Genomic DNA, 27,431 nt, shown 5'->3' with positions numbered 1-27,431 from the left:
TCCCTTGGTGTGGACCAATCAGTTTCAAGGACAATGCATATGAATCCTTGTAAAAAGGTTGCAGTTTTGTTGCCAGAAAAAAGGGGAAAACCCCCTTTTATTATAAGAATATCTTTACTCGCAGCATTTTAAGAGGTCGGGCTTTTATTTTTAAAGTCAGACACCAAACATACACACGTTATATATATATACAGTATTCACCGACTTAAACAGTACTTCACATAATTCGTGAATTGTGGCTTTTAAGAGCGTCAATGTGGTTTGAAGTGTTGACTGCCCTTCTTACATTTGCAAGAAAATATGCGTGTGTAGGTAACCCATCGGATATGGAAATTTTGAGTTTCCACAAGTTGTGTGGTCGTGGGCAGCAGTTTGAAACTCACAGAAACGGAGCCTGTGGGTTTTCAACGCAAACTGTAGCAACCTTCTCTGTTACGCTTTTCCACATTTAGGTGCAGTGTTTGGGTTATTGCACCTTTTTGGTTAATCAACATGCTAGACAGCGCAATAGGTTTTGTCTACTTAACAAGTCGTACCTTGTTTTATCGTGATTGATGTGTTAAATATCACGTATTGAACCAGTAAAGCTATGTTTAACGTAATATTGCATTCATTTTACAATTCTATGTTAATCAACGCGTCGATGCCCTCCATAAGCCTTTGTTGTCATGGAAGATTGGTATCTATATTTCACCATGCGGATCAGGGGTGTACATGATTATGAAAATATGTACAAATGGAATGAGTGTGCAATGCCATATATAGGAAGTATATGTATTTTACGAAATGAATGTTACGTTTTCGGTAACTGTTTTCAGAATCAATTACGGGTTTTGAAAGTCGAGAACCGGTAGTCATTCACAGTGGAATTTTTTGTTATATATGTTGAACTTCTTTCGCACCATACGTAGCCAACCGCGCTACTCAGAGGTGCGAACTGATTGGCACTGCGAACATACAATCGGAACGGGCGGCCTCGGGCATTGCGTGGTTTATTCACCCTTCTCAGTTAAAGATGTCAAGGTGCAAACCCTGCAATTGCTTGCTCACTCAGACAAGTCCTGGCAGAAAAGGGGCTTCCACGAGACAGAGCTCTAGAGGGTATTTGGCGCACTGTTCCATACCGACCAGAGCGGGAGGATTTAAGAATGTTGGCCAGTTTCAATTGCCGCACACCTGGAGTTGAAGCGGCGTTCTCTGGATTGCAAGTCTGGTGTGCTTTTGTACCACCCAGTTAAACAGACAAACGTGTTGTTAGTTGCTAGACATATCTATATGTGCAGAAAACTGGTAACTGGTATTTGACATGTTTTACTGGTAGTGCAAGAAAATTACGACGTTTAATATCCCTAACTATGACAGTGAATGGTGTGTCACTCTTTTATTGAAATAGGCAAGACAAAATAACAAAACATATCAGTTACACGATGTAAGTACAGCACAAGATAATATGAATTTCTCAATATACTGCAAGTACAAACTTGTAGAGGGAGTAGTCGCTTACACTACACATTATGAATGTGATCATTATACAACCACAAAATAAACACAAGGGCTGCAGAATTTATTTCAATCCAAAACAGATGGAGAAATGACAATCTTTAAGTGAATTAGGAGCACCAGATTTTTCCTAATCATTGTGAATGTAGCAGAGATCAGTTACCCTCAGGGAAAATCCCATAAGCTTGGCTCCAATTGTTTATTTTAGATAAATCTGACCAGTTTTTAAAACCGAATTAAGCACTTATAGGTGGTCTCAATTGATAGTTATATGAAAAACGCCACACAATATGCAAAACAAACTATGACAGATACATTACAGTTGTAATAAACTAGTCAAGGTTGTATACAATTCATTAGCCTTACACACATGATTCTGTGCATAAAAACGTACGAATGAAAGTTATGTTCTTAGGGAAGCTCTCGCTTTATCCAGTATGTCCTTTCGCATCTTCGGATAGTCTGGATGAGCTCCCAGGACCTAAAGATACAAACAGAGTGGTTTACTAGAAATAGGGTTTTACAAATGACATTCACACAAAATAAAACCCTTTTAAGAACATGAAAATGAAGTGCACGGTGGCATAATCATGTTTTCACAACTTTCAGTCATAGAGCAAAGTCAAGCAGTTTAAAAAGGGATTCTCAAAAATTACATTTTCACTCACCTTGTGGCAAATATCAATTGCATCCACATACCGCTTTCCTTTGAGGTAGTTAAAAGCAAGCTTGTAACCTGTTAATAGAAAATGAAATTCATCTCCATCATGATTTTTGAAAGCATATAGCATGTATAAAAGAAATTAAATGTAATGACATCTTCTATAAATCAACTCACCAATGGTGGGGTTGGATTGACTGGTATATTTCCATGCCAGCTCATAGTTTAAAGCTGCATCTTTGTAGGATTGTTCCTTTTCCATGATGAAGCCCATGTACTCATACGCTTTGCTACAGGACTGAAGGAATAAAAAAGAAGTAAATGGCTGAATTAAAATCAATATGTAAAGTAAATGTGACAGAGCAAGCTTAGATACGTAATTTTATTCATGAATATTTTGGAGAGATTTCCATATTTTGTAATGTATGCCCATTCACTTTTTTGCATTTCAAACTTCAACACAACACTATCAAAAGAAGATTACCATCACTGACATTGAGATGACACCTTTCACCGGTGTACCTTGACATGCTTATTGAGCGTATAAGGCTATCACAACTTCTGTTGGCCTCGCATAATGGTACCACTTACACACCTTGTTGTGTTGCAGACAGCGACGCAGGAGCTCTCCAGCTATGTCGTATTTGCTGGCCTGGATGTAGATGTCTGCAAGGAGGAGCCAGCTGCGCTCAAACTCCTCCGCTTCCTCAGGATTCCAGGTCATCTTCCCCACACGCTTGAGGTGATTGCGAGCGCGCGGCGTCTGCTTGAGGATCATGAATGCCGTGGCCATGCCCAGCAGTGCAGGTACGTGCTCCTTCTGCGGGCAAAATACAAAGCACCGTTGCAACCTTTTCAGCTACTTTATCAAACAACCGTTAATGAGAAGAGTACAGAGAGAGAGCTAGGGCTTGGGTTATGTATTAGTGTTGGACGTATACATGATAGGGCACCAGAGCCAAACAATAGGCATGTAACTCGGTGATTTAAATCTATTGTTACGCTTATGATACGTTTTTTGAATCACGCGTACGAGAATTGAAAAAAATGGAATTATATGCAAATTTAGCTAAAGTTACACGTAGGTTAATGAAGTCAATCATACAAACTTGAACGAAATTAGAGGAAATAATATAAACCAATACTAAACAGAAAATATTTTTGAATAAAATTGCAACCTCGTGGTAACAATTAACCAAACTGATGGGCCAGTGACTCATCATTAAACACCCAAATTGAACAGGTAAGACATGAAAATGTATATTTTCCCAACTGGGACCTGGACATACAAACGGTAAACAGATGAACTGTTTACCCAGTATTTGTGTGTTCTCTCTATCCAGGTCACAATGTACCTCTGTGCTTGCTATGTCAGTGAAGGCGTTGAGGGCCTTCTCCACACTGGCCTTCTGCCGCGTGGCCATGAGGCAGTGGTTCTCCAAGATGCGCACTCGCAATGCATCCTGGGTGCTCCGGGGACGAAGCTCCTGTAGCAGCTTCTCTGCCGTGCGCACCGCCATCTGCTCCGACTCCTGCCGTTCCCGTTGTGATGAACTGTAGCAAACCATTGCAATAATAAAATGTAGGAGCAACATTTAACATGATCTGTCATCTTAGATCCATTTCATTTCCTAAAATAGTACAGTGCAGAACACCACTGTGAAGCTGATTTAACTACTTAAACTACTCTATACGATATAAGGCAATGTTAATCATGTTGGTCACAATGTATTTCTAGTTGGAGCTTGGACACCATGTCCAATGTAGTCCTTTAAGAGTGTTTTTTTGTATTTCACAAATGATTTTATCACTCACCTCACATTTCCATCAAGGTTTTCAAACACCTCCCCTCCAACAATATCATTGTCTGGGTTCAGGCAGATCTCAATCATGTTGTAGATGGCTTTCTGCCCCCAGTCACTGTCCTTGCGAGCTTTGTTGAAATGCTTCAGAGCGTCATTGGGTTCTCCAGTGTACCTGCACATACACATTTTGAACAATGTGTTATCCTTTCTATTTTCATGAAACCTGCATTTGAAGGAACACATTTCAGCATTAAAACTACAATTAAGTATTACGTGGAAACAGGCCTACCAGAGATACAATCCTTTGCAGTAATTGTAACCAGGGTCCAGGGGTCTCTGGCTGCCATTCTTCTCTGCTAGCATCAGAAACCTGGGTGCCTCCCCCGGTGTTCCAGCTCTTCTCAGCAGTTCAATCATTCGTGCCAGAGCACCAAAATTCTCTGTTGTTTTCCATATGAACATAAAAAACACGAGACTCTTAACCAAAAGTGCAAATTAAGGTAGACTATGAAATTAAAAGTGACATTTCATGAGTGCACTACAGCCAACAGAAATCAAACAAACCTGGTTTTCGCTCAATAAGCTGCTGGAAATGGAAGATGGCCTGCTCATAGTCATGTTTCCTGAATAGAAGATCGGCCATCATCTGCAACATTACATTCGTGTAAAAGAATAAATAATCGGTTAAATTATTCATAATTGCAATATAACTTAATGTATGGTGAGGCAGTGTTTACCAAACATGTGGGTCATAAAATTCCGAGTGTAACTGTGCTCCAATATACCTTCTTGGTGCCCTATCCAGGACATCACAATCTATAACAATACTGTGCAGAGATCATAGTTAAGAGTGCCTCCCAGGAAAATCAACGGGTTTGTTTCAGGAATAAAAAATAAACAGTTACCATTGTGGCATCATCATTATCTACATCATTCCTCAAGATGGTGGCACATTGCTGCTGGCAAACATCCAGATTGTCCTGAGCCATGTATATCCGAGCCAGTTCCAGTATAACCTGCAACAAAAATATCGTTAAATAGTAAGACAGTAGTCCCTCTGTTAACAGTGACATCTGTTAACGATTTTTCGGTTAACGTTTCGCCTCCCATAGGACCCCATGGTTTCAACTAACGTAAAAATTTTGATTAATGGTATGTTTACATTTTGCACGCAGGCGCCAATTTCAGCAAATCCGAGCGCTCGAGAGGGGCTGAGCATGCCTTAGCCAATCAGCAACGCCCATTTATGAGCGTTTACACCTCGACTGGCTTTGTTTACATTACGATTTCTGTTTTGGCAGTGTGAACAACTATCTTGCAGACTAAGTGATTTTTATGTATTTTTCAATTCGATTAACAGTTATTTCGGTTAGCAGTAGTTTTTGTGCAACGGATTAAAAACGTTAACCAAGGGACTACTGGAAGTACATTTATATTGCACGCACAACATATTGAAATGTCTCAGGTAACGCAGCATTGGTCTGCAAGTGGGCATCAGTCTGCCAGTAGGTGGATATGATTGTTATGTGTAACCCTAAATGAGTAATTTGTGGGTAATTTTTTTAAGGTTGGCAAAATTGGACCATGCCGCTGGAACACAATGGTCTACTCTTTTAGAATTAAATTATGGAATCCTAGACATCCACTGTAAATGCAGACAGCACATTTTTTACAGTTAATACACTCGTGGTATTAACCAGGGTGGCCTGCTGGAATAGAACCACAACATTCTACAAATGGCGAACGCGTCACCACTGGGCCATGTGACTGCCCTGATAGAGCACAAGAACCAGGGAACTTCTGAAGGAGTACGTCATACACAGCTTGGCTATTTTACAGCACCCAGGTAAATTTACAACAATGGCAAAACAGTGAAAAGTATTGAATCCTGTAAAGACTAACTTGATATAAAATGCAAACATGATGAAGTGATTTGTCCCAGGCACCTAAGAGTCAGGCAGTACCTTACTGTCATTCTCACAGTAGACCAGAGCCTCCCGGTAGAATTTAGCAGCCTTGTCATGCTCGCGCTGATCGATGGCTTGTTCAGCAAGTTGGGAACATATTTGAGCTGCTAGCTGCTTCTGCGCTGGCACGAGGTCTGGTTGCTCCACCTGCACACGCTTGAGGATACGTGCCTGCACCTCTCGGGCCTGCATACACAGACAGGTCAATGCACACAATTGAGCAACCACTCTTTACTGAAGCTGCCAACCTCTTGCATGCATTTGGTAAAAACTAGGATTGCCGCAATATGGCAAAATTACGATATAGCATACAAAATATTAGTGATAATCATCTTGTCTGTTTTGCAAAATATAATTATATCATGATAATTGTTGATCGACATTTTTTTGTAAATATTTTACTTTCTAGCTAAATATGAGTGAAAAACAAACTCATTAACTTAAGGTGTTAATAAATAGCTACTATCCACTAAATTAATGCTTTGTAAAATGTTTTCCAGTGTAATTCAATACACGCCGATTATATGACGTAATTTTCACTGGTAATTTAATTATAGTTTTTTTAATATAACTAACAGCATGTGTGTAATAAGCATTCCAGATTGTAGTAATTATAAACAACTTAGACTTGTGTTAGGAAACTGCATTCAAAGGAATCTTTATTAATATTAGAATTACAGCAAAGCACACAAATAATCGAATAAAAATGTTTCCCTCATTGGAAAGTCATGGAGTAATTATATCGGGATAATCATTATATTGCAATATTTTACATCCTATTTTATCTTGAAAATATATATCACGGCAACCCAAGTAAATACTATTTATTTGAGCAGAGCCTGTATTGTTTTCAACCTGCGGGGACTGTACTATTCTGTGGTAGCGAAGCGGGAGCTGAGTTCTCGAACAAAGCTCTCGGTTTACAGGTCGATCTTCATACCCACCCTGACCTATGGTCAAGAGCTTTGGGTAATGACCGAAAAGATGAAATCGCAGGTACAAGGGGCCGAAATGAGGTTTCTCCACAGGGTTTCTGGGCTCACTCTCCGTGATTGGGTGAGGGAGTTTGGTAATCCGGGAGAGCCTCAGAGTCGAGCCGCTGCTCCTCCAGATCGAGAGGAACGAGTTGAGGTGGTTTGGGCACCTGGTAAGGATGCTCCCCAGTAGACTCCCCCTGGAACTCTACCGGGAATGTCCCTCTGGGCGAAGACCCTGGGGCCGGCCCAGGATACGCTGGCGGGACCATGTCGCTCAGCTGGACTGGGAACACCTAGGAATTCCCCAGGAAGAGCTGGAGTCTGTCACCAGGGAAAGGAGGTGTGGACCGCCCTACTCAACATGCTGATGCCACGACCCTCGTCAGGAATCGGATTAAGAAACGAACGAATATAAAAACTAAGCTGCAACTGTATCTTAGGCTACAAGCAATATGGATTTAATACATGTTATGTTCTTACCTTGGTTAATGCTAGCACAGCATCATCAGTCTTTCCTGTCTTACTGTGGACTTTGGCCAGCTGAACCAGATACTTGGTGTCTTCCATTAATGTCTGTAGGTCATTAACTGAAGCCAAAAACACAACAGTTATTTAACTAAAAAACGAACCGATTACGATTCATGCACATCACATTATTTGCTACTGTCACACAATACTAATGTATACATTGACAATATTCCAACTTTAAGGTATTTCCATCATGTCATATTATTCTGCATGAAAGCCAGCATGGTTATGTTAATGTATAATATGGACTGGTGTTAATTTGTGTCTGTACATGATACAGGAAGACCATTTACCAGGATAAAAATTTAAAATTAATAAAAGTAAATACAGCTATCATGCTGTGACGGTTCCACCTGAAAACGGAAGCTTGTGTTGCCTCCGAAACGTCGTGATTTTTATTTTTATTTTACTTTTTATTTAATTTTTATTTTACTTTTATTAATTTAAATTTTTTACCTACGTGACTTTACCGAAAAAACCTAAGAATATGAATCCTTGCAGTCACGAAAGCTTCAAATCTAGAATTTACCAGGATGGTGATCCAGTGCCTGCCTCAGAACCTTTTCCGCCTTGTCATACTGACGCAACATAAGCAGCAGTTCGGCCAGGTCATAGCGCAATAGGTTCTGCTGCCCACTCTTCAGTGCTGCCTCGTAGTAGCTGATGGCCTGGACATTCCACGTTCAAATAGATTTTTAGTTCAAGCATCAACTTCCATCACGTGTACATGTATTTTAATTTGGAACTTTTGTCATGCAGTTTTACGACTGTGGCCTTTGTGACTTTAAACATTTGTGAGTCAACGTAAGCTCATTGTCAAAGATTGCAGTAAGTGGTGAAATTCTGACGCACCTTGCCATAGTTGTGAGTGCGAACGAGGGCTTGGCCAATTTTACTGGCCAGAACTCCATCACGAGGGTTCTTCTTCATGGCCTGCTCATACACGTCAATCGCCTTCTCTGGCTGGTGATACCACACATGAGATGAAGCATAGTTACGAAAAAATATGAACCATTGACACATTTAATAGTATAGATGCACAGAGCTCTCCACACATACAATTACCTCTTGAATGTTCATGTAGGCATCACCCAACAGAATGAAAGTATGAGGGCCTGGTAGCTTTTCCACCAGCTCCCTAGCAATGAGACCACACATCATGTTCATCAGCATTTGTAGCTTCTCAATGGCTAAACATGGCAACACAGGGTTGTCCTATAATGTAATTCCCCTCTTGGTTATGGCTAAAACAGGTCTTGGCATATAAAAATGTATGACATATTTCACATTAAGCACTACATCAATGCCTCTTTAGCTAGACAAAGACTTGGATTTGGTGTTTGTTGCCCAAAGGATGTGCTGAATAAGTCCCTCCAGCAAAAATTAAAGCAGAAGGCAATGATTGTGACATTGCACTTGTTTTTCTACTGCCTCAATTAAAAACTGCATCGATCTCATGCAGTTTAAGCTAGTAGCAGAGAGTTTGAGTGCAAAATATGCGCAAACATTGTTATGCTAACTTGACATCCATAGCATGCTGGGATTCTCGTTAATGTTTTTAAACGTAATTTTCTAAATCGCATTTTGATACAACAAAATCAACGTTATTGTTTGTAAACAACAAGCAGGCATCATACCGATAGCAGGCAGCATAGAGATTCTTGTCCTTGCGGTGGTGCAGGTAAACATGGGCCATCTTCTCCTTGGCTTGTATGTAGTATGGCTGCTCAGGTGAGATGCCGCGTAGAACGCTGAGCGTGCTTTCGACGTCACCACGGCCGAGTGCCAGCTCCGCATTGGAGATGACCACACGCACCTCCTCCGGTGTCCCAGAAAACTCGTTAATGGCATCCTGCATCACCTTTGCAGCTTCGTGCTGAGAAAAGTGCACAACACGGTAGTTAAAAAAAGAGTGAGCGATAGATTCATCAATTGCACACCATAGCGCACTTTGATGTGTAGTAATATTCAATCATAGCCACTTTTAACACAGTCGAAAAAATCTGCAGGAATAGGTCAATATTTTCTATTTTTTTTCCAGGATAAACATATCATCTAGAATTAGGCCAACACTAACTGCATAGCATATTAAAGTCCTTTATAACAGCTAATTAGAAACTTGAGTTACGCAGTGGGCAACCACTGAAATACCTGATGAGGAATGATAACTATTTATGATTGTCACACACGGTACCTGTTCACCATTCAAGCGGAGAGCATCTGCGAGCTCGAGAAACACCGATACTCGATCCGTCGTGTTGATGTCTGGGACTTTCCCTTTAGATTTCGTGGCCCCAGATCGCTGCTTCATGCCAGGCAAACTCATGGCCAACTTTAGCGTTCGGAGAGCATCAGGTACATCACCCGTCTCCTTCAACACTCTGGCTTTGATCAAGTGGTAAAGAGGATGATCTCGTATCTGAGAAGACCAACATTGTATTAGTTGCCAGTCCAGTTCATAACTCTTGGAGAACATGTAGAGAGCAAAATCATTCTCGCAAAACATTTAAGGATATATAGTTAAAATGAAATTCCAAGCAGACCTCAAAGCTATGGCTGAGGGCCAGCTCCAGGGACTGTGAGCTCTGCTTATAGTTTTTCTGTGACAGGTAAATCTGAGCCATAAGCAGGTGAGCATCCGAGTAAGAGGGGCTCTTTTCTAAGCAATGCTGTAGACTTCCTTGTGCTGCATCAATGTCTCCTAAACACAACACAAACGACACATTACAATCCAATTTCATTTACGAGGTATACTCTGTTCTAAACCAATGTCTTGCAAGTATTTAAAGGTAGTGCATTGTATACTGTTCAAGTCCTGATACTCGTGGTCAAAGGACAATTATCTCAATTAAAATATGTCTGAACCTGAGCCCCATTAAGCGTAGAGGAATGAATACCTGAGATGTACTTTGTTCGAGCCATTAGGTAGAGTCCTTCCATCACTCCTGGAGCAACCTTTACTATTGTTTCCAATAAGGTAACACATTGCTTCAGCACAGGAGGTAGGGCCTGTCCAGGTGCCCCAGGCTGCAACACAGTAATCCACCACATTACCAATTGATACATATATAAGTAACATGTACTCACAAAATCACTAGCCCTAAGAAAGCCTCACTGACCATCAAGGCAAATTTGAATTTGGGTTGTAATTTTAATACAATTATTTTTATGAATTGAACTATATGTTGCATACATCTAAAGTTTCATAACCACAAAACGATGGAAGCAGCAGCAGCTGCAAGAATAATTGTATTACCTGTGTAGGGCAGAACGTCAGGTACTCCTTGACAATTTCTAATATAAAGTCAGGATTAAGCTTTTCAAAGTACAGCATTCCTAGTGGAATTCCAGTGAGGGCCACAAAGTGGGTGTCCACAGCATCATCCAGGAGAGCAAGTGTTTCATCAAGGCCCTTTTGCCTCCTCACAGCAAGTACTGCTCGCAGGTAGGAGAGCTCCTGTCAAAAGAGCAATGACTCAAAATTCAAGAAAGGATCTCTCCTACAAATATATATTTATGATACTCAAGACAAGATCAAAACACTTTTCAAAAGCAGACGTTGTATTCCATGACATAATATTGCAATGCTTTGATTTGGACTTGATGGAAATGCTTACACCCGATTTTCCAATGCTCTCTTGTATTTCTTTAAGGAGTTCCAGTTGTTGTTCAGCATCATCAAGACGGCCCTCAAAAAGCTGGCATTTGATAATACCTACAAATTAATAAAATAAGCAGTGAGTACTCGTGAATGCAAGAAATATTTTTTTTCAAAATTGAAATGCACAGCAAGATGACATACCCATCAGAGCTGTGATACTAGTTTCATCCAGGCTCATCCCATGCCTGTAATGCTTCATTGCCTCCTGAAAATTCCTCTGCATTATAAGCTGGTTTCCAAGCTCTATGGCAATTTCTGCATCATGAGGGGTTATATGAAATGCTCTTTCAACCAGGGCATATGTCTGCTGTAAAACAAGCTTGTTCCGTCCGCTCTGAAAAAAAAATCAATATCAATGATTGTAATTTGTTAAAAGAGAACAAGATAAAAATGTACATATCCACCAAAAAGAGTAGACTCACCACTCTGCTGAAGACCAGAGCCAAGCGGTGACATAGGCCAGGATTGCTGGGCTCAAATCGATCCAAAGCATTTATCAAGTCACCAATTCTTGCCGCAGCCTACAGATAGAATGAAAACAAATGAAGGAAATGTTATATACTGTATTTGAATTTACATTACAATGCATTACATTAAATAATGTTGCATTTCACAACACGTTTTATTAGGTATATGTTAATTGCCATGTGGTTTTGTGGTTCAAATTACACTTACCACTGTAGAATCTCCTTCCCTGCAGAGGGCGTGTAGAATCTGCATCTGGAGGGCTTCAAGGGAATGACTGTCTTTCTGCAAAATCCTTTAAATATAGTGAAACGAAAGTGTGAACTGTGCAATAATTACACTGAAGAGTGCACAATGATATGTTTTAAACATTTAATATTTACGATACCTCTGGCCAGTCTCCAGTGTCTGCTCCCAGTCCTGTAGGGCCAGTTGCAACCTCATCTTCTCTACCAGGGCTGGCAGGAAGCTAGGAAAAGCCACTATGGCTTGGTTTATTACCTCCAAAGCACCAGAGTAGTTGTGCTTCAATTCAAAGTATTTTGCCTTAAAAAAAACATTGTAGAAAATCAGAGCCAATGATTAATGTTACACGTTAAATACTGGCACGTTAACTGTTTAACATGAGTGTAATGCACAGACCCACCTTTCCCATCAGAGCAAATGCATCTTTGCCTTGCTGCAGTCCTTCATCTATGTATTTTATGGATTTCTTCATAAAAACATCCTTTCCACAAGTCAGGTCAATCCATCCTTTCAGTATTAAGCCCTGTAGCACAATAATGGCTTTTAATACTGTATAATGATGTACAAAGTACCTCAATGTTCAAACAAATCAAAGTATTTATAAACTTCACGTGGCTCACCTTCTTGGCATCGCTGGATATTTTGATCATTCGATCGATGTATTCTCTGGCTTTTTCATGGCGACCAATGAGCCACAGAAACAACGCGCCGAAATAAAGAGATTTCTCTCCGGCAGTCTTGCGGTCCTCTTTTAACTTCGCCTCCAGTTCTTGTACTGCTTCACGGTCTGCCATTAACAGCCATGTGACATGTCATAAAAATGCTCATCGTTTAAGTGCACGTCACAAGATATCTCATTAATGTGTTTGTTCACAATGTACAAATTACTGTACATTTTGCAGTTCTTACCGACTGTGGAGCTTTTCTTGTGGGCATAAATGAGGGCAATAATGGAGCAAAGTGACACATCCTGTTTGGTTTTGCTTGCTTCAAGTTCCCTAATTGCCTCTGGAATACGTTCTGCAGTGATAATAGACAAGAAAACAATGGTCTATAAAAATCAATTACCACGTCCATATTCTTGCAAATAAATGTAGGAAAATGTATTTGGTTAATATAGTTCAGGATTATAAAATAATACATAATGTATACCTATCTGTTATATACTGCATATCTCCATAATTATTTTGGCATTGATCAGTCAGGTATTTCTGGAATGCAGTGTAAGCTCAATGCATAAAATAAGCATTGTAACATTTTTTGGTGATAAAAATTCAGGACAAATTCAACCTCTGGTTTTATAACAACAAAATATATACTCATAAGAATACAATGTTTACTTCATACATCTGGCTCTTACATTAAAACAAATCAATAACCCATTGGCCCACTGGCCTTTTGGGAGTGCATAATTTTAGGAGCAATGATTCAGTTCAAGCAAACTCCGGACTGGTATCTACAACAAATGGTATCTACATCAGCAGAGTCAAGCTTGCTTGAATTAATGCTGGTGAACGACCAGCATATGTAGTAACCCAGTCAGCAAGTCCCACCACTCATGAATATTCGAAATTAAGTCCACACAGCACCTTCCATGAGCATTCCAAGTGCGCGGAAAAAGGTAAACACGGGGTCCGCTCCGTACTTCTTGATGGCCTCGCCAGCTGCGGTCTGCACATGTCGGGCCAAACGCTCCCGGCAGTAGTGGCTCAGCAGCGCCTGTAATGATATGTGGCCCCAATGGGACCCGTGAGAGCTGGAAGTGCCACCGTTTAGAACTTTGGGTCGCATCTTCCTTTAAGTGAGGGGTGGGGAACATTTTCCTTCGCGAGGGCTGAAATGGGATTGTAATTATGTGGACCACCCAAATATGTGGGCCACATATTTACGCTCACATCTCAATTCTAAAGCTAGAAAGTGTTGCTAGATCAACATTATTCTCCTCTAGTACCTGATTAGTGCGGCCAAGATGCTTGCACGATGGAATACGATTGTTTATCAAAGAAAGCCTGAGTAAACATGACTATCTATATCGGGAGGCTCCTACTAAGTTTCCGCATTATGCGATAACGGTTCAGAATCTGAATATTTATTTATACAGGAGCAATCCGATGAGCTTTACAGCTCTTTTGCACAGATATCCTGTAGAGGCGGGTCAGAACGTTACAACAAAAACAATTTAAAAAAACACGATAGGTTACCACGTATAGTCCAAGTCCAGAAAATTTGCGGCTATATATTTATTACACATTTTGCCAAAGTCGGTCGATGACGTTTCGACATTAAATGACCGCGTGACAAATATACATTTTCGGGCAGTTTTGAAGATTGTAAGTGGCAATTTCGAATGAAGCCACGCGGTCCGCGTGACTCGTCATCCCGTCGCCATGGCGACCGTAACCAAGGGAGAGCAGCAGCAGCAGCAACAACAAGGGGCGCGTGACGCGTCATCCCGTCGCCATGGCGACCGTAACCAAGGGAGAGCAGCAGCAGCAGCAGCAACAAGGGGCGCGTGACGCGTCATCCCGTCGCCATGGCGACCGTAACCAAGGGAGAGCAGCAGCAGCAGCAGCAACAAGGGGCGCGTGACCGAATCAAAACGCCAAGCCGCGGCGCCTGCTCCCTTCCGCGCAATATGAAGGCGCACCGACCATCAGTCGTGGCGCGCGCGTGTGTGCTCCCCCACCCACCACCACCACCCTCGCCATCGCAAATATCAAACAACCTCGGGCCCGCTCTCTCTCTCTGTGTCTCTCTCCTCACCACGGCGTTCTCATCCTCGTCCGCCATCGCGCGCCTTCAACCGACGTGACGTCACTTCCCTAGCGTCGACTGTCGCCGTGGCAACGGCCGCCCCCCCGCCCCCCCCCCTGTCTCCGCGGCGACGTCGGGCATTAGCCCCGCCCCGCAAACGACGTCACGAGAACCCCCTGCTCCGCGATGACGTCACAGAGGTCCTGGTTCGACGTCACTTGTCTGCGGGTCTGAAAACAAAAACCACTGCCGGCCATGCAGAAGGTTGCCGTCCTTCTCTGGCGCAGGGCGATCAGTTTCAAAGGCGATGCATATACAATCACAGCATGTTTGTTTGCACGTTGTGCCACGAGTATGTGTGTGTGGTAAGGGGCCGTCCATAAATTACGTCACGCGATTTTGGACGAGTTTTGATCCCGCCCCTCGTCACGCGGCGTCACAATAAGTCAGACCCCCCCCCTCTCAAATATGACGTCACAAAGATCTGCCCCCCCCCCCCCAAAAAAAAAAGATGCTTCAAATCGCTTTAAACTATTGTCATTGTAGTGCGTATTTAATGCGGCGCTGCACTCTGATGTAGGAGAAAACATTTATTTAAAAGTCTATTTAATTAAGTGGAACGTGTTGTCTATATTTATTTAAAGTTGCGCATTTTGATGTGACGTCACATTTCTCCCCCCCCCCTCGTCACACATCGTCACAATTGTCTGAACCCCCCCCCCCCCCCCAGGTGCGTGACGTAATTTATGGCCGGCCCCTATCTCCATTAATACATATTTTGATTGTTGGGAACGGATCGTCCGTGATTTCTTCCCACACGCACACGTCTCCACCACCGAGGGAATAGCCGATTCCACAATCGATTCCAATTCCAGAATATATTCCGTTTCCGAATATTTCTTAAAAAGCCATTCCCTGCGAAAAACAAGAAACTATTCCGAAATTTGACGTACGCGGAATCAGGAACCGATTCCTCTGGGATCGACTCCCCATCCCGACCGTGTCACGGCCGCACGTGGCGTTCTGCTGGGGTTGGTGATGAGTCCCCCCAAAAAACCGAAACCCTTCCACGGTGGTCCATCCACGTATCACTGCCGCCTGGGACCACGATGCAGAGCCGGCCCTAGACCTTTGAGGGCCCGAAGCAAAATTTGGTTGGAGGACCCTTTGATGTATGAATTTTTTCACCCACTAGCTCGCAGTGACTCTAGGGGGCCATCTGCTGGCCACGGGGCCCTTTGCAATTGCAAGGGTCGCTTAGTGGCTGGGCCGGCTCTTGCCACGATGCAGTTGTTTCGGAACTGCTGATTGTTGTCGCACGACGCACGGTGCTTTTCACACGTTTTTGTGTAGCGTTTAAAAATAATAATTGACCTGCGCTATTGGAGGACAGTATTCCGTGTTGTACCCGTCATTTACAGATTTGATTTGGCAAACACATCGCAAACACCGGTTATCGATTTTCGCGCATGCCTACAGCAACATACTTAGAAGAGCAATTGTAGAGCTTCGCTTATGCCTTTTAACTAGGAAACGAGTACAAATGTACCACGCGGCAAATTAAACCGAAGTGTTGTTTATACGTTCGCCACGACTTTGGAACCAGTAGTCGATTCTAGATTTGAAACGTTCGTGACTGCAAGGATTCATACAGTAGTCGATTATAAAGAAAAAAACTGTTACCGGTTGTTTAAAACGCCTTCGTGTGTGACCGAAATATCAGGAATACAGTACTGAATTTTACAACAATATAAAACGACGTGAGAATCTGATGCACAATTGCTGGGCTGCAGGAGTAAGACTTGATTTCCCAGCGACAGGCATTTTCTAGACCCTAGAGGGAAGCTGAACACAGTTGATCCCTAACAACAATAATATTGTAATGTGATTTGTCCAAGAGAGTTTCGATAGGATGTTTGTACAATTCCATTGTGTTTTGCAAGCAAGAACATAATCTTGAAAAAAAGAACACAAGTTCGCAGAAATGTTAAAGCACCTGTACTGCCATCTCGTGGCCATCTCGTAGCCATGCATGCTTTGAAATGGTACTCAAATCGGTTTTATTAGGTCACGTGGACGGCTATATCGGCCTTTATTAGGCACAAAACCATTGAACTGAAAAGTCGATGCACGTGCAATTACATACCCTTGACATGTCACATCAAAAGTAAAAATAGGTACATCAAAAGTAAAAATAGGTACATCTCAGGAAAGATGATGCTCACCAAGGGTAATCATGTTTTCTGAAAATTGAACTGGGGAAATAAAGGCATACACAACCATGTAAAATGTATAGACCTCGAATTTTGTCGTAACTAATGATGCAGAAATGATAACTTTAACAAATGCAGCTCTAAAGTTCAACTTTAAATGATTGCTTATTAGATTTGAAGTTTTCGTGACTGCTTATTACCTATCAGTGGTTGAAATTAAAATTAAGTCCTCGTATGCAACCTTTTTTTACTGCAGCCCATATCACTGCTTTTTTTACCGTTTGAGGATACATTGTAGTCCTGTATTGTTTCTTGCAATTACACCAAGGCCAAGAGGGGAACACATAGTTCAGAGAATAAACATTAATCAGAAACGGCAAATTCACATTTGAGGAAAGTGGGTTTGGGCAGGACATCTCGAGAAAGGATTATGGCCAATTAATAAGATAGGTGATGGAATGGCAGTCAAAGGAGAGACAGGCCAAGCTGATGACCACTGTGGAGATGGGGTGATCGGATGAGTTCATGTGTAGGAGGTAGATGGAGAGGTATCGCAAGACCACGAGGGCTAGCAATGGCATGGGCAGGGTATGGACAATGCTCACACAACTCCAACATTCAGCAGACATTACCATGCAAAAGGAAATGTATAACAAATATTATGCAGCTGTTTTAATACAGGCAGTGATGTGCTGCACATTACAAGCATTATCTACATTATCAGCAAGGTACAGTATATTACAGATAATTAAAAAATAAACACAATGTACTTCACAAGAGGTAACCTGTGCAATGTTCAGTCTTATAAGCCATGCTTAAATGCAGGACATATGCTAAGACAGCAGGTGAATTACCTATGTACAGTGACAACTGTTGAATAAAATTCACAAACATGGACCCAACTGACCATGGCTGAAATACGGAAACAAAATTGGACTGAGGGTTTGACGAAACATTTCTTCAACGTGTCTCAGGTATCAATTGTATAAGGTTGACAAATGTCTATGAAACATTAAAGTGTACACGGATACACAGCTACATTTTTCATTTTGATCATTTAAGGGGAAGGTTTTACAAGGGTTTTCAATCTAATCCTGATAAATACTGGCCTACTTTGCAGATAAGAGAGATTCTGTAGGTAAACAGAGGAATTTTTTTTTCATAACTGCCATTCCCAAAAAAGGCAGTAGCACACATTACAAATCTGAAGAAAAAAATCATACAAAAACCAATATTGCTTCACTTTTAAAACACAAGGGCTGTGGCACTGTATTTTGAAAATGCAAGTATGCATGCACAAATGGACTGGGTAGTTCTTTATGTTGGTCTTAATGTTACTGTGCAGACATCTCAGAGCAATTACCATCAGGACACATGAAACACAACCAAATATGAGGAACTGGCTCTATTTGTGCTCATTATATATCAAGTGCATAATATACATTGCAAAATATAGTTTAAGTCAAATTATAATGGCTAATTTACATTTTGAGGTTGAACTCAATATATATTTTCTGAAAACTGCATTCATAAGTACGGCACTGTTATACATATTTTTCAATGCATATTTCCTTTAATGTACAGTTTAAAATACATCTCTGCACAAACATCAGAGGAAAAGGCCACCCACCTCCCCCACGGATTAAGTGGGTCTACAACGTTTAATCTTCCAACCATGACTAACCAACACGTATTAAGATATGGTTGTTTGGAATGCCTTGTAACAAATAGGTCCTGTCTGTGCCAGCTTTGAGAAGTTTCAAAAGGCTCCTCCAAGGCTGCTCAAGGAAACTTCTGTCGGTAGTGGAGTGTCAGGTCCCCTCCACTCTTCCAGATGAAATGCTTTACTGTCCTGAGATCCATGTTTGGATCAAGGACCTTGCACATAAAACAATCAGAGGCATATGCATGCTATTATTAGTACAATAATTTGTCGCTAGTTACCTTTGAAATAAGGCACATCATGTACTGATACAACACATGTTTTTCTCAATAAATTGCTCATTTGAAAGAAAATATAACGTAAGATTTTCCACGTGAGAAAACATGCAGATGTAAAATGTAGTGTAAATCCAAATGCATATTAGGACTTGCCTTGCACGCTTATGGTACATTAAAAGGACATAACAGACATATGGTTAAAAACTTAAAGCCATCAGATTGTTGCATAGTGATGCAAAATGGCTTATTTTCCTTACAACAGCCCCTCAACTGCTTGTAGAAATGCCGTTTTTGCAGCTCTACTTCTGTGCAGGCTTACCTGATCTTGGCAGAGGAGCTCGATTTTTTCTTCGGCCAAAGCAGCAATGTCTTCCTCCTTGTCCATCTCCCGAGTTTTGTCATTGTTGGGCGAGTTTGGGGTCTGCGACTCTGTCTCGGCATTGATTATTTTCTCGTAGACGTGCTCCATGACCTTGCGCACCTGAAGCATGTCGCTGGCTGAGAGGCGATCCCTACAATAAAGGCAGATAATCACAACTTGCGCGGTTGCCCCTTGGTTCAGGGTCAAAATAAGTTCATTCAACAACCCGAATGCAAATTCTTGTAAAATAACCTTACATTGTAAAAGCAAATTCCCGTCGGATCATACTTACTTCTTTAATGTTTTAGCTCCAGAGTTCGAGTGAGGTTGAAGGTAGAAGGGTATTTTGTTGAATTTTGGCATATTTTTCTGTAAAAGAGGTATAGGCAAAATGAATAAAAAACAAAGATAAATTGACAAAATGTTCAACCATTTTCATACACTGTTTTGGAAATGATCAAACAAATTGCAGGAATATGCATTGAACCCAATAGCTTACTTACATCCACAGCCACATCAACCACCCACTGAGGCACAGTCTCATTCAACAGCACAGACTCTGTTTCTCCACCAGCATCTCTGCACAGAAGCCTGAGACAATAATTGGCAACTCATAAAGACAATATTAGGCATGCAGACTTTGTACCAGGTAGATACCTGACAATACAATAATTTTCATATAAATGTTAATCTTGTTAAGAATGTACTTGTGACAGATCTGTTTGGTTCCACTTACATCATTGTCGACTTTTTTTGTTTAATTAAAACATTAATTGCAGATAAGCACAATTAAAATCGTCTACCTCTGTAAATCTCTATTGCATTCATGCTTCCACACAGGAAATTATCATGGAGGTCTAATGTGTATTAGTAAAGGAAAACCTCAAAAGTCAAACTTGCATAATCAGGAATTTGAGGTAAACCAGAAAGGCTCCTCTTAAGTAAAAGGGAGTACAAGCCAAGAATCTCTGCCAGAATACTGTTCTTCGAGCACTCTTATTTTCAAATTTATTTTACAAAAAATCTGTCAGAAAATCTCTCCATCTTTCTACATCTCTTGAGCCTTCTACATCCAGTAAAGCTGAGCCTTTCACCTCTGCTTCACGGTGATAAGTGACTCAGTTTAGAATATCATACATTTTTTACGTCATAAAATTTGTAAACAAAACCGCACAAATTTAGTTAAGCATGAATTAAAAATGTAAGGTGTTAATTACGTGCATGTGTATTTTAAATGTAATATTGCATGTATCTAGTTGAAGTGTGCCGAACATTCCCCACAAACGGAAAGGCTCTCCTCCCACTTAGTTTGGCATCGAGGTTTTTACCGTCGTGTTGTTTTTACCTGAACAGTGTGCGTCCTCCTGCTTCAGTGAATATAACGGGCGTGTGTGGAGGAACTAGAAAGTATCCATTACCCTTTGTCACCACTCTGTTCTCTGGCTCACCATTAACTGCCAAATGGGGAAAAACAATTATCAACAAAATTCAAAAATACGTTTGAACTTCAAGGTGCTAAAAAGTCCAGCCCTTAAATAACACTATACATATTAAAGACATCCAAAGGCCCCTACCAGAACAGATGGTATGAATGTCACAAAGTTTAAAGAATAAAAGGGCAGTTTACCAAATTAATTTCACTAAAGCCACTGGCTGAATGCCAAAGGAAAGAAAACGAGAAATGTAACCCCTTAAAAGTATGATATGGGTTTTTTTTCGTCCGTTTAAAACATCTTCAGTCACCGGGCATTTATTGGCTTTCACAGCAGAAATCACCTTGGCTCATCTCGATGTCATCATCTTCCATTGGCCCCACATGAGTCCGAGGCCAGTGCTCAAGCAGTGCCTGAAGAAGCAGCCCTCCAAAGTTTACTGCAGTAGAGACACACCAGTAGGGGTCAGCATCTTCAATGCCAGTCATCTGCAGATAGGAAATATCTAGATACTTGCGGCGTTGACTTTAATATTAGGTTTTGTCAAGTCCATATGTAAATAAACCAAATATTTTACTCTGCAGGAAATATGCTTTTCACATTTTAATTGATATTGTGTACATTTAAATTTTGTATATAAACACAATACATTAAAAAGACAAAACTAATGTATACATGCCAGTGTGGCTGTTTATTGCTTTAATTGTTCATGATAAATTATAATTGTGTTTATCAAAAAAAATCACAGTGCAGTGCAAACATTTATTATGGACTATGTGGTCAATCTTGTTGCCTTTATTTTGCACCACCTTGCTAGCTCCCACTTACACTTAGGGTCAGCGCCATCCTGGCTGGCAAAGCCAGCATCCTTAGCAGAGACCCAGGCGGCAAAACAGTCATTTTCCTCCAAGGTAATAGTCAGCATCTGGTAAAAGTCAATGATGGATGTATATGTAGTAATATGCAATTTAATTCATACCCAACAGCCATGGTTAAAGTATAATGTGAGCAGGCTTGCAATTAACAAAGTATGCTAAATTAATTGAGCATTAAAAAAATGATGCTGTTCAATCTCACCCCAATCTTTAGGTCAACTGAGAACCAATTTGGCACATACAGCATCCTAAATCGCTTCTTTATTTCCTCATCAAAATCCATTGTGCCCAAGTCTTCCACTTTACATGCCTATTGGACGAAAGCACAGGTCAGCATAGTAATGACACTTTACTGCGACTGTAATGTGTCACTCTGTTGAACAACCCACCTTAAGAACATCCCAATATGCTACATGATTGTTGGTGTCCTTTGTCAAGATGTGCCTCTTGTCATTTAGAATGTTGTATTGAATGATGCTTGCACCACCTGCAAATAAGAATCTTTAAGCTCATGTGTCATGCATATTTTAGGCAGGACAAACATTCAATAATACCAGGACAATGATGTACCATAAACAAATGTTGGATGATAACAGTATGAAAGACCACTGAAAATAGGCTTATGAAAATGCCTCACCTTTGATTACTTGCTCTGGCTGTGTACATAATGGTGTGATGGAGCCAGCACAGTCATTATCGTAATCTCCCGACATCCGGAAATTGTGACCCTTTAGAGACTGCAATCACAAGAAAAGCAATGGCTTACATCACAAACAAGCCCACATAAATATTACTATTTACAAAAACATGCAGCTTCTTACCCATTTATTGACGGAAGACTGTGTTGTTGCAACCCAAATAGCTGGAGGAGGATCTGCCGATCTGTCGAGCTCCAACTGTTAAAAATAAACAATAAAAAAAATATTATGCACGCGATTACTTATTTTAAACTCCATTTCGTGTAATACAAGACACAAATATGAATATAAATGAGCATATTATAAACATAACAAAACATTATTTAAATTAAAACTACATTCATGTTTAAATTACTTAATTGTGGCTGTTTTCAAGGTATAATTGTGCACATCTAATGGATGTGAGAGCCCAGGTCCGAACCTTCAACACAGGTGCCTTCTCCTCGCAGATGAGCACTCGTATGTCGGGGTTGCGCAGGTCAGTACAGTAAACCTTGCGGTCACGTCCACCCGAATACACTTGAGTGAAGGTGTCGTTCACCTGCAGTGCCCACACGCCCTCATCGTGCACGCGATACGTCGCGATGCAGCGCTGCTGGCCCAGCGACCACAGCCGGATAGTGCCGTCGGAGCTGCCTGATAAGCACTGCAAGGCATATCATCATAATGTAGTAGAGAGAAAAACGATGGTACAAGGTTTTAATGAATAAAGACAAAATATATCCATGTAATGGCACTGGGTCATTACTGACATAAATTTCAGGGCGTCCTCCAAAAAGCCTGGTCCCGAATATCGAGTGTGTTTTGATGGTATCAGATGTTTTAAATTTGGTTTTTCCGCTAATAATTTTTTGGGTTGTACTATACCACTCGACAAAGTAAAATACTTTATTCCTTGCATAAATGGCACTCACAAATTGAATATAGTTGATAAAAAATGCCATAAATAACAAAACTGCTCTATCATGCAGTTTTCAATAAATGTGTATATAAAAACATGCACATCAATTATCATAACATAAGAGGGTACTTGAATCCTCCAAAACAGAAACTATCAGATCACTTTACCTGTGTTCCATCTCTGTTCAGTAGTAGTGCCTTGACATTGTCAGTGTGGCCCTTCAGTTTCATAAGCTTTGCACATGTTCGTGGATCCCAGACACGCAAAACCTGTAAATGAATGAAGATTTCTCATGAATAGCAACGTTCATATTTTACAACAGAATAAAAGAATCCAGTTTATATAGTGCACATAAATTAACCTTTTCTGTTGATCCTGATACAATGATGGTTCCCATCTGGTTCATGGCCAAACTATAGATAGAATCTTTGTTTCCGCTTAAAGAAGATGCTGTAAAAAAGTAAATGCCAGAGCCATTTAGAACAAAAAAAGAATACACGCAATTAACATACATTCAACATCCAGCATGGGAGCAGGTAGAAATGAACATTATTCAAAGAGATGTCACTCTTAACTTGCATTACAATGCATATAGCTCTGACTTACTAGTAACTGTGTTGTTGGAAGCTGTTAAAGCTGTTAATGTGTTCACATCCCAGAGGAAGATCTGCCTGTCCAGACCAGCAGATGCCACTTGCTCTTTATCTTTAGCATAAGCCAGTGCTTTGACATAATCCTGAAAAAAACAATTGCTGAATTAAACGTAGATATGTATTACTCTTGCAAATTAGTTTGTGATCTACGTAACGCATACATGATCCGATTATTCTATTCTGACACATGCAATGACGACTAAGAATAAAACACTAAGTAGATTAATCACTGTATGCAAATATAAGCTGCTTCATATTGTTTGGTTCTTTCGGTAAAGTCACGTAGGTATAAAATAAAATAGATCACGACGTTTCGGGCGCAACACAAGCGTCCGTCATCAGGTGGGAAAGCATGGTCTGCTGCTGATGCAGACTGTTTTAAAAGGTTTGAAATGGGTGTAGCCCAAGGGTCATAAAGAAGTGGCTGGGTCTAGTGATGTTAATGTGATGTCGTGATCTATTTTATTTTATACCTACGTGACTTAACCGAAAAAAACAAAGAGTATGGATTCCTGCAGTCACGAAAGCTTCAAATCAAGCGGCTTTAAAAATATATTGAACATGCAGTACCTTGTGAGTCCTTAAAGTGGACATACAGAAGCCTTTGTGTGCATTCCACACCTTTACAGTTGTGTCTGATGATGCAGATATTACTGTAATAGAACAAAAGGAAATGTGTTCTTTAATGTTACTGAAGAAACAATGTTTGTAAAAAAATATATAAAAGAAAAAAAATCAATAATAGCTTTTATCTATTTAGGCCAGACACTTACATGTTCTTCCATTACAGCAGAGCACAACATCATTGACCCAGTCTGTGTGGTGCTCCATTGAGGCAATGAAGGGATCTTGCTGTGGAATAAAAATACAAACAAGTTGAGACCCATTGATAAGCCTCGCACAAGAACAGTGTGGACTAGTTACACACAACCCTCAGTGTAAAACATTCCACGTCAAGTTAAACGCTGATTCGGTTCATTTGGCTTGGTACCAGGCAGCAACTCGCCAAGGTTCAGTGTCACTTGGGGGGGCACAGACATCCCGCTGTCCTCTGATGTCAAGTCCCTGGGATGTAATCTTGGTCCTGCACTGACATTCTTTCCACATATGCGTCTTGCGGGCAGGTGCTATTGTATGCATGTATGTTGAACTTCTTTCGCACCACTGTTACCAACTCGTCAGCTAAGTACAGTACGCCGTTCATTGACTCTTAATGTGGCTAAGACACTAGTCCGCGCATTCATCACCAGTCGTGTGGACGATTGTGTCTTTCAGCCAGCATCACCCATCTAGTCCACTCCAGTCTGTCCTGAACTTATTCGCACATTTGATGGTGTAGAAGTGGAAATATGACCATATCACACCGACCATCCCACCATGACCTGCACTGGCTGCCAATTAAACAAATGATTAGATACAAGCTATGCACTTCGGTATACAAGCGTCTCCACCAATTCACTGCACGCATTGTCAATCATCGCCATCTTCATTCAGCAGCTCATGGCGACCTGATCATTCTGCGCACTCGAACAGCGAGTTTTGGATCTCGCGGCTTCGCTTCGGGGTCAGCGGTCTGTCGGCCTGGAGCTCTGCTGCTGGATGTTTGAGACTCTTCAGACATTTAATCAGTTCAGTAGAAAATGAAAGAAAGAACTGTTTAATAGAGTAAACTCTTAGGTTTTTTCCGGTAAAGTCACGTAGGTAAAAATACAATTAAAATTAATAAAAGTAATAATAGAAATGTTTAATAGAGCTTACAATGCACATATACTGCACACCCATGATAACCACGGTTATAAGAGTTGCACTTTTATAAATGTACTTACATGGATAAACTGGCCTTAAATGAGTGAAAATGAGCCACTTGCCTTGTGCTGACTGACATTCCATATTCTGACGATGGAGTCCCGCCCAGCTGTAAATAGTCTGTTAAGTGAGTGGTCAAGTTGCAAGGCATTGACGCCACTACGATTGTACCGCTCGACTTCATCCCTGATCACATACGATACCTGTACACATGTAAAGAAAACAGAGTGAGCACAGCAAATCAAGGGAGTAACATCAAATTGATCGTGTAACAGGAACCAAATATGATCTTTTTTTTATTTACTCAAGTATAGGATGTATTTTAAAATGTATTTCAACGTTTGTATCTCTGCATGCCTTTGGACATCGTACCAAGCAACACATTTTTCATAAAACTAAATTAATGTAAGTCCTGTTATCTCGACATCTGGATTGTATACATGAGACATGGCTGTATGAAGAGACTGGGTTCTGGAGATGTATCTCTATACTGGGAAAAAAACCATGGTGCTACATGAGCACAAACGTGGTCATGAAGTAACAGAACCTGGTCCTGGGTAGACCTGGTCCTGGGTAAACCCGATGCTTGGCATATGGCAAACTTTGTTCTTTTGATATCTGAGTAGGCCTAGTACCGAGAACGACTTTACCCTTCACGAATCAGGGATAGATGTAGTTTAAAGGACCTGTTCCTGTTTATATGGGACATTACCTTGGTTATCATGAGTTCTGCTTCCAACCATAACACTGATTATATGGGTTTACTTCCTGGTTCTGGGACCAGCTTTTGCTTCTACCAAGTTCTGTGGAACTTTGGCGCTTGGTTCTGTTTCTATAAAAGTGGATTCATGAGCCATGCACCTAATTCTATGTGTACAGGTCCTCATTCTATGAGTCTAGTTTTCTGATTTCAGCGTTTATGGCACCTATATCAGGTTCTGTGGGATCTATTTTTTTTATTAATCCAGTTTCTAAGGGACCACATATAGGTTCTCCTACCTGGTTTAGGACGAGGCATGGGTTCTCTGTGTGCCTGTCAGGAACTGTGGGGTCAACTTGTGCGTGCTTAATAACTCTTTCCCTCGGACAATAATTTTCGACTCCGAGGTCTTCGGGTTTAGGATCGGGATCTGGTTATATGGCACCATATCCTCTGGGTCAAGGAAAGGGGATTGTTTAGTTTTACTTGTATGCTTTGGATGATTAGTTTGCCTTTCCTTTACCTTGCACTACTATCGTGCTTTTTTGCATTATTCGTTGGTGTAACTTTCTTACCCGCCCCTACTAGACACGTGACAAACAACAAAACGCTTTATAGCTCATCGGATTCCTCCGGCATAAATATTCTGATCGATTCTCTGGGGCTAGATTCCATGTCCCCGTGTTGTCTCGGTCGCCGGCCTGCGGTTTTCGGCCACGGTGCTGGATGTCCATGTCTAAGAAGGGGCCACGCACCCCGCTTCTCCCCCCGGGGCTAATGCATCGCACCCCGCTTCTCCCCCCGGGGCTAACGCACCGCACCCCGCTTCTCCCCCCGGGGCTAACGCACCGCACCCCGCTTCTCCCCCCGGGGCTAACGCACCGCACCCCGCTTCTCCCCCCGGGGCTAACGCATCGCACCCCGGACCTTGCCGAGGGCTTCCCTCTTGGGGCTGCGGATCCAAGCGACCTCCCCCCCCCCCCACCGGGTCGCAACCGGATTGGCCGGCGCCGCGTCACGTGACACTAAACGACCAATGGGCGCCCGACCGCGGTGGGGCGCAGGAGACGCGGGACTCTGGGCCGCGTTTGACGCCTCCCCCCACCCCCCGATACCCAGGCCGGCAAGGAGGTACGCGAGCAGCGCCAAAGAGCCGCGCTTAGACCACACCGCGCTCGCTCGCTCGCCCCGCGCTCGACTCGGCCACTCTCGGAGCCCGCGCCGCCGCCGCAGTTCACCTGAACTTTCCGCCGGGCGGTCGGGTTCTGCCGATGATGCGTCGCCAT

At 41.6% G+C, this 27,431-nt stretch overlaps 2 protein-coding genes across 4 annotated transcripts; both read right to left on the bottom strand.

Moving 5' to 3' along the window:
- Positions 1 to 186: 186 nt before the first annotated feature.
- TTC21B (tetratricopeptide repeat domain 21B) lies at positions 187 to 14,648 on the bottom strand. 3 transcript variants are annotated; one of them, XM_061557130.1, is made up of 29 exons: positions 14,574 to 14,648; positions 13,400 to 13,529; positions 12,720 to 12,830; positions 12,431 to 12,597; positions 12,211 to 12,333; positions 11,953 to 12,110; positions 11,775 to 11,859; positions 11,522 to 11,620; positions 11,241 to 11,433; positions 11,056 to 11,153; positions 10,695 to 10,895; positions 10,336 to 10,465; positions 9,982 to 10,139; positions 9,633 to 9,857; positions 9,076 to 9,314; positions 8,504 to 8,576; positions 8,291 to 8,401; positions 7,968 to 8,106; positions 7,391 to 7,497; positions 5,931 to 6,119; positions 4,872 to 4,982; positions 4,531 to 4,612; positions 4,256 to 4,406; positions 3,977 to 4,138; positions 3,517 to 3,715; positions 2,757 to 2,981; positions 2,339 to 2,459; positions 2,169 to 2,236; positions 187 to 1,981 (listed from the first exon to the last, which is right to left on the bottom strand). In XM_061557130.1, the coding sequence occupies exons 1-29, from the start codon at positions 14,598 to 14,600 to the stop codon at positions 1,904 to 1,906; spliced, it is 3,960 nt and encodes a 1,319-aa protein (XP_061413114.1). In that variant the 5' UTR covers positions 14,601 to 14,648; the 3' UTR covers positions 187 to 1,903. The 3 variants fall into 3 exon arrangements, with proteins under 3 accessions (XP_061413114.1, XP_061413115.1, XP_061413116.1); XM_061557131.1 differs by lacking the exon at positions 14,574 to 14,648 and adding an exon at positions 14,536 to 14,555 and having other exon boundaries at positions 188 to 1,981; XM_061557132.1 differs by lacking the exon at positions 14,574 to 14,648 and adding an exon at positions 14,012 to 14,032 and having other exon boundaries at positions 188 to 1,981.
- A 2,786-nt stretch (positions 14,649 to 17,434) lies between these two features.
- Positions 17,435 to 27,431, bottom strand: WDR48 (WD repeat domain 48). Its single transcript, XM_061557129.1, has 19 exons — positions 27,384 to 27,431; positions 25,508 to 25,648; positions 24,413 to 24,491; positions 24,210 to 24,292; positions 23,593 to 23,722; positions 23,348 to 23,436; positions 23,154 to 23,255; positions 22,507 to 22,731; positions 22,209 to 22,283; positions 22,025 to 22,124; positions 21,777 to 21,874; positions 21,590 to 21,697; positions 21,341 to 21,437; positions 20,856 to 20,951; positions 20,425 to 20,533; positions 19,583 to 19,670; positions 19,372 to 19,448; positions 19,038 to 19,230; positions 17,435 to 18,655 (listed from the first exon to the last, which is right to left on the bottom strand). The coding sequence occupies exons 1-19, from the start codon at positions 27,429 to 27,431 to the stop codon at positions 18,560 to 18,562; spliced, it is 2,034 nt and encodes a 677-aa protein (XP_061413113.1). The 3' UTR covers positions 17,435 to 18,559.

This window comes from Lethenteron reissneri, chromosome 23 (assembly GCF_015708825.2).
Source record: "Lethenteron reissneri isolate LAM-NWPU_2019-01 chromosome 23, ASM1570882v1, whole genome shotgun sequence".
Taxonomy (NCBI): domain Eukaryota; kingdom Metazoa; phylum Chordata; class Hyperoartia; order Petromyzontiformes; family Petromyzontidae; genus Lethenteron; species Lethenteron reissneri.
This window is presented reverse-complemented; position numbering and strand designations above follow the sequence as displayed.

What these genes read in the sequence shown, in the direction of transcription:
- WDR48 (XM_061557129.1), bottom strand. Translation starts at nt 27,431, where the DNA reads ATGGCGACGCATCATCGGCAGAACCCGACCGCCCGGCGGAAAGTTCAG. An exon ending in TTCCAACAACACAGTTACTA is followed by an intron (nt 23,437 to 23,592) that starts GTAAGTCAGAGC and finishes ACTTTTTTACAG; the next exon opens with CATCTTCTTTAAGCGGAAAC. An exon ending in GGATGGCGCTGACCCTAAGT is followed by an intron (nt 20,952 to 21,340) that starts GTAAGTGGGAGC and finishes TCTCTACTGCAG; the next exon opens with TAAACTTTGGAGGGCTGCTT.
- TTC21B (XM_061557130.1), bottom strand. Translation starts at nt 14,600, where the DNA reads ATGGCGGACGAGGATGAGAACGCCGTG. An exon ending in GCACTCACAACTATGGCAAG is followed by an intron (nt 8,107 to 8,290) that starts GTGCGTCAGAAT and finishes TGGAATGTCCAG; the next exon opens with GCCATCAGCTACTACGAGGC. An exon ending in ACTGTGAGAATGACAGTAAG is followed by an intron (nt 4,983 to 5,930) that starts GTACTGCCTGAC and finishes TTTTTGTTGCAG; the next exon opens with GTTATACTGGAACTGGCTCG.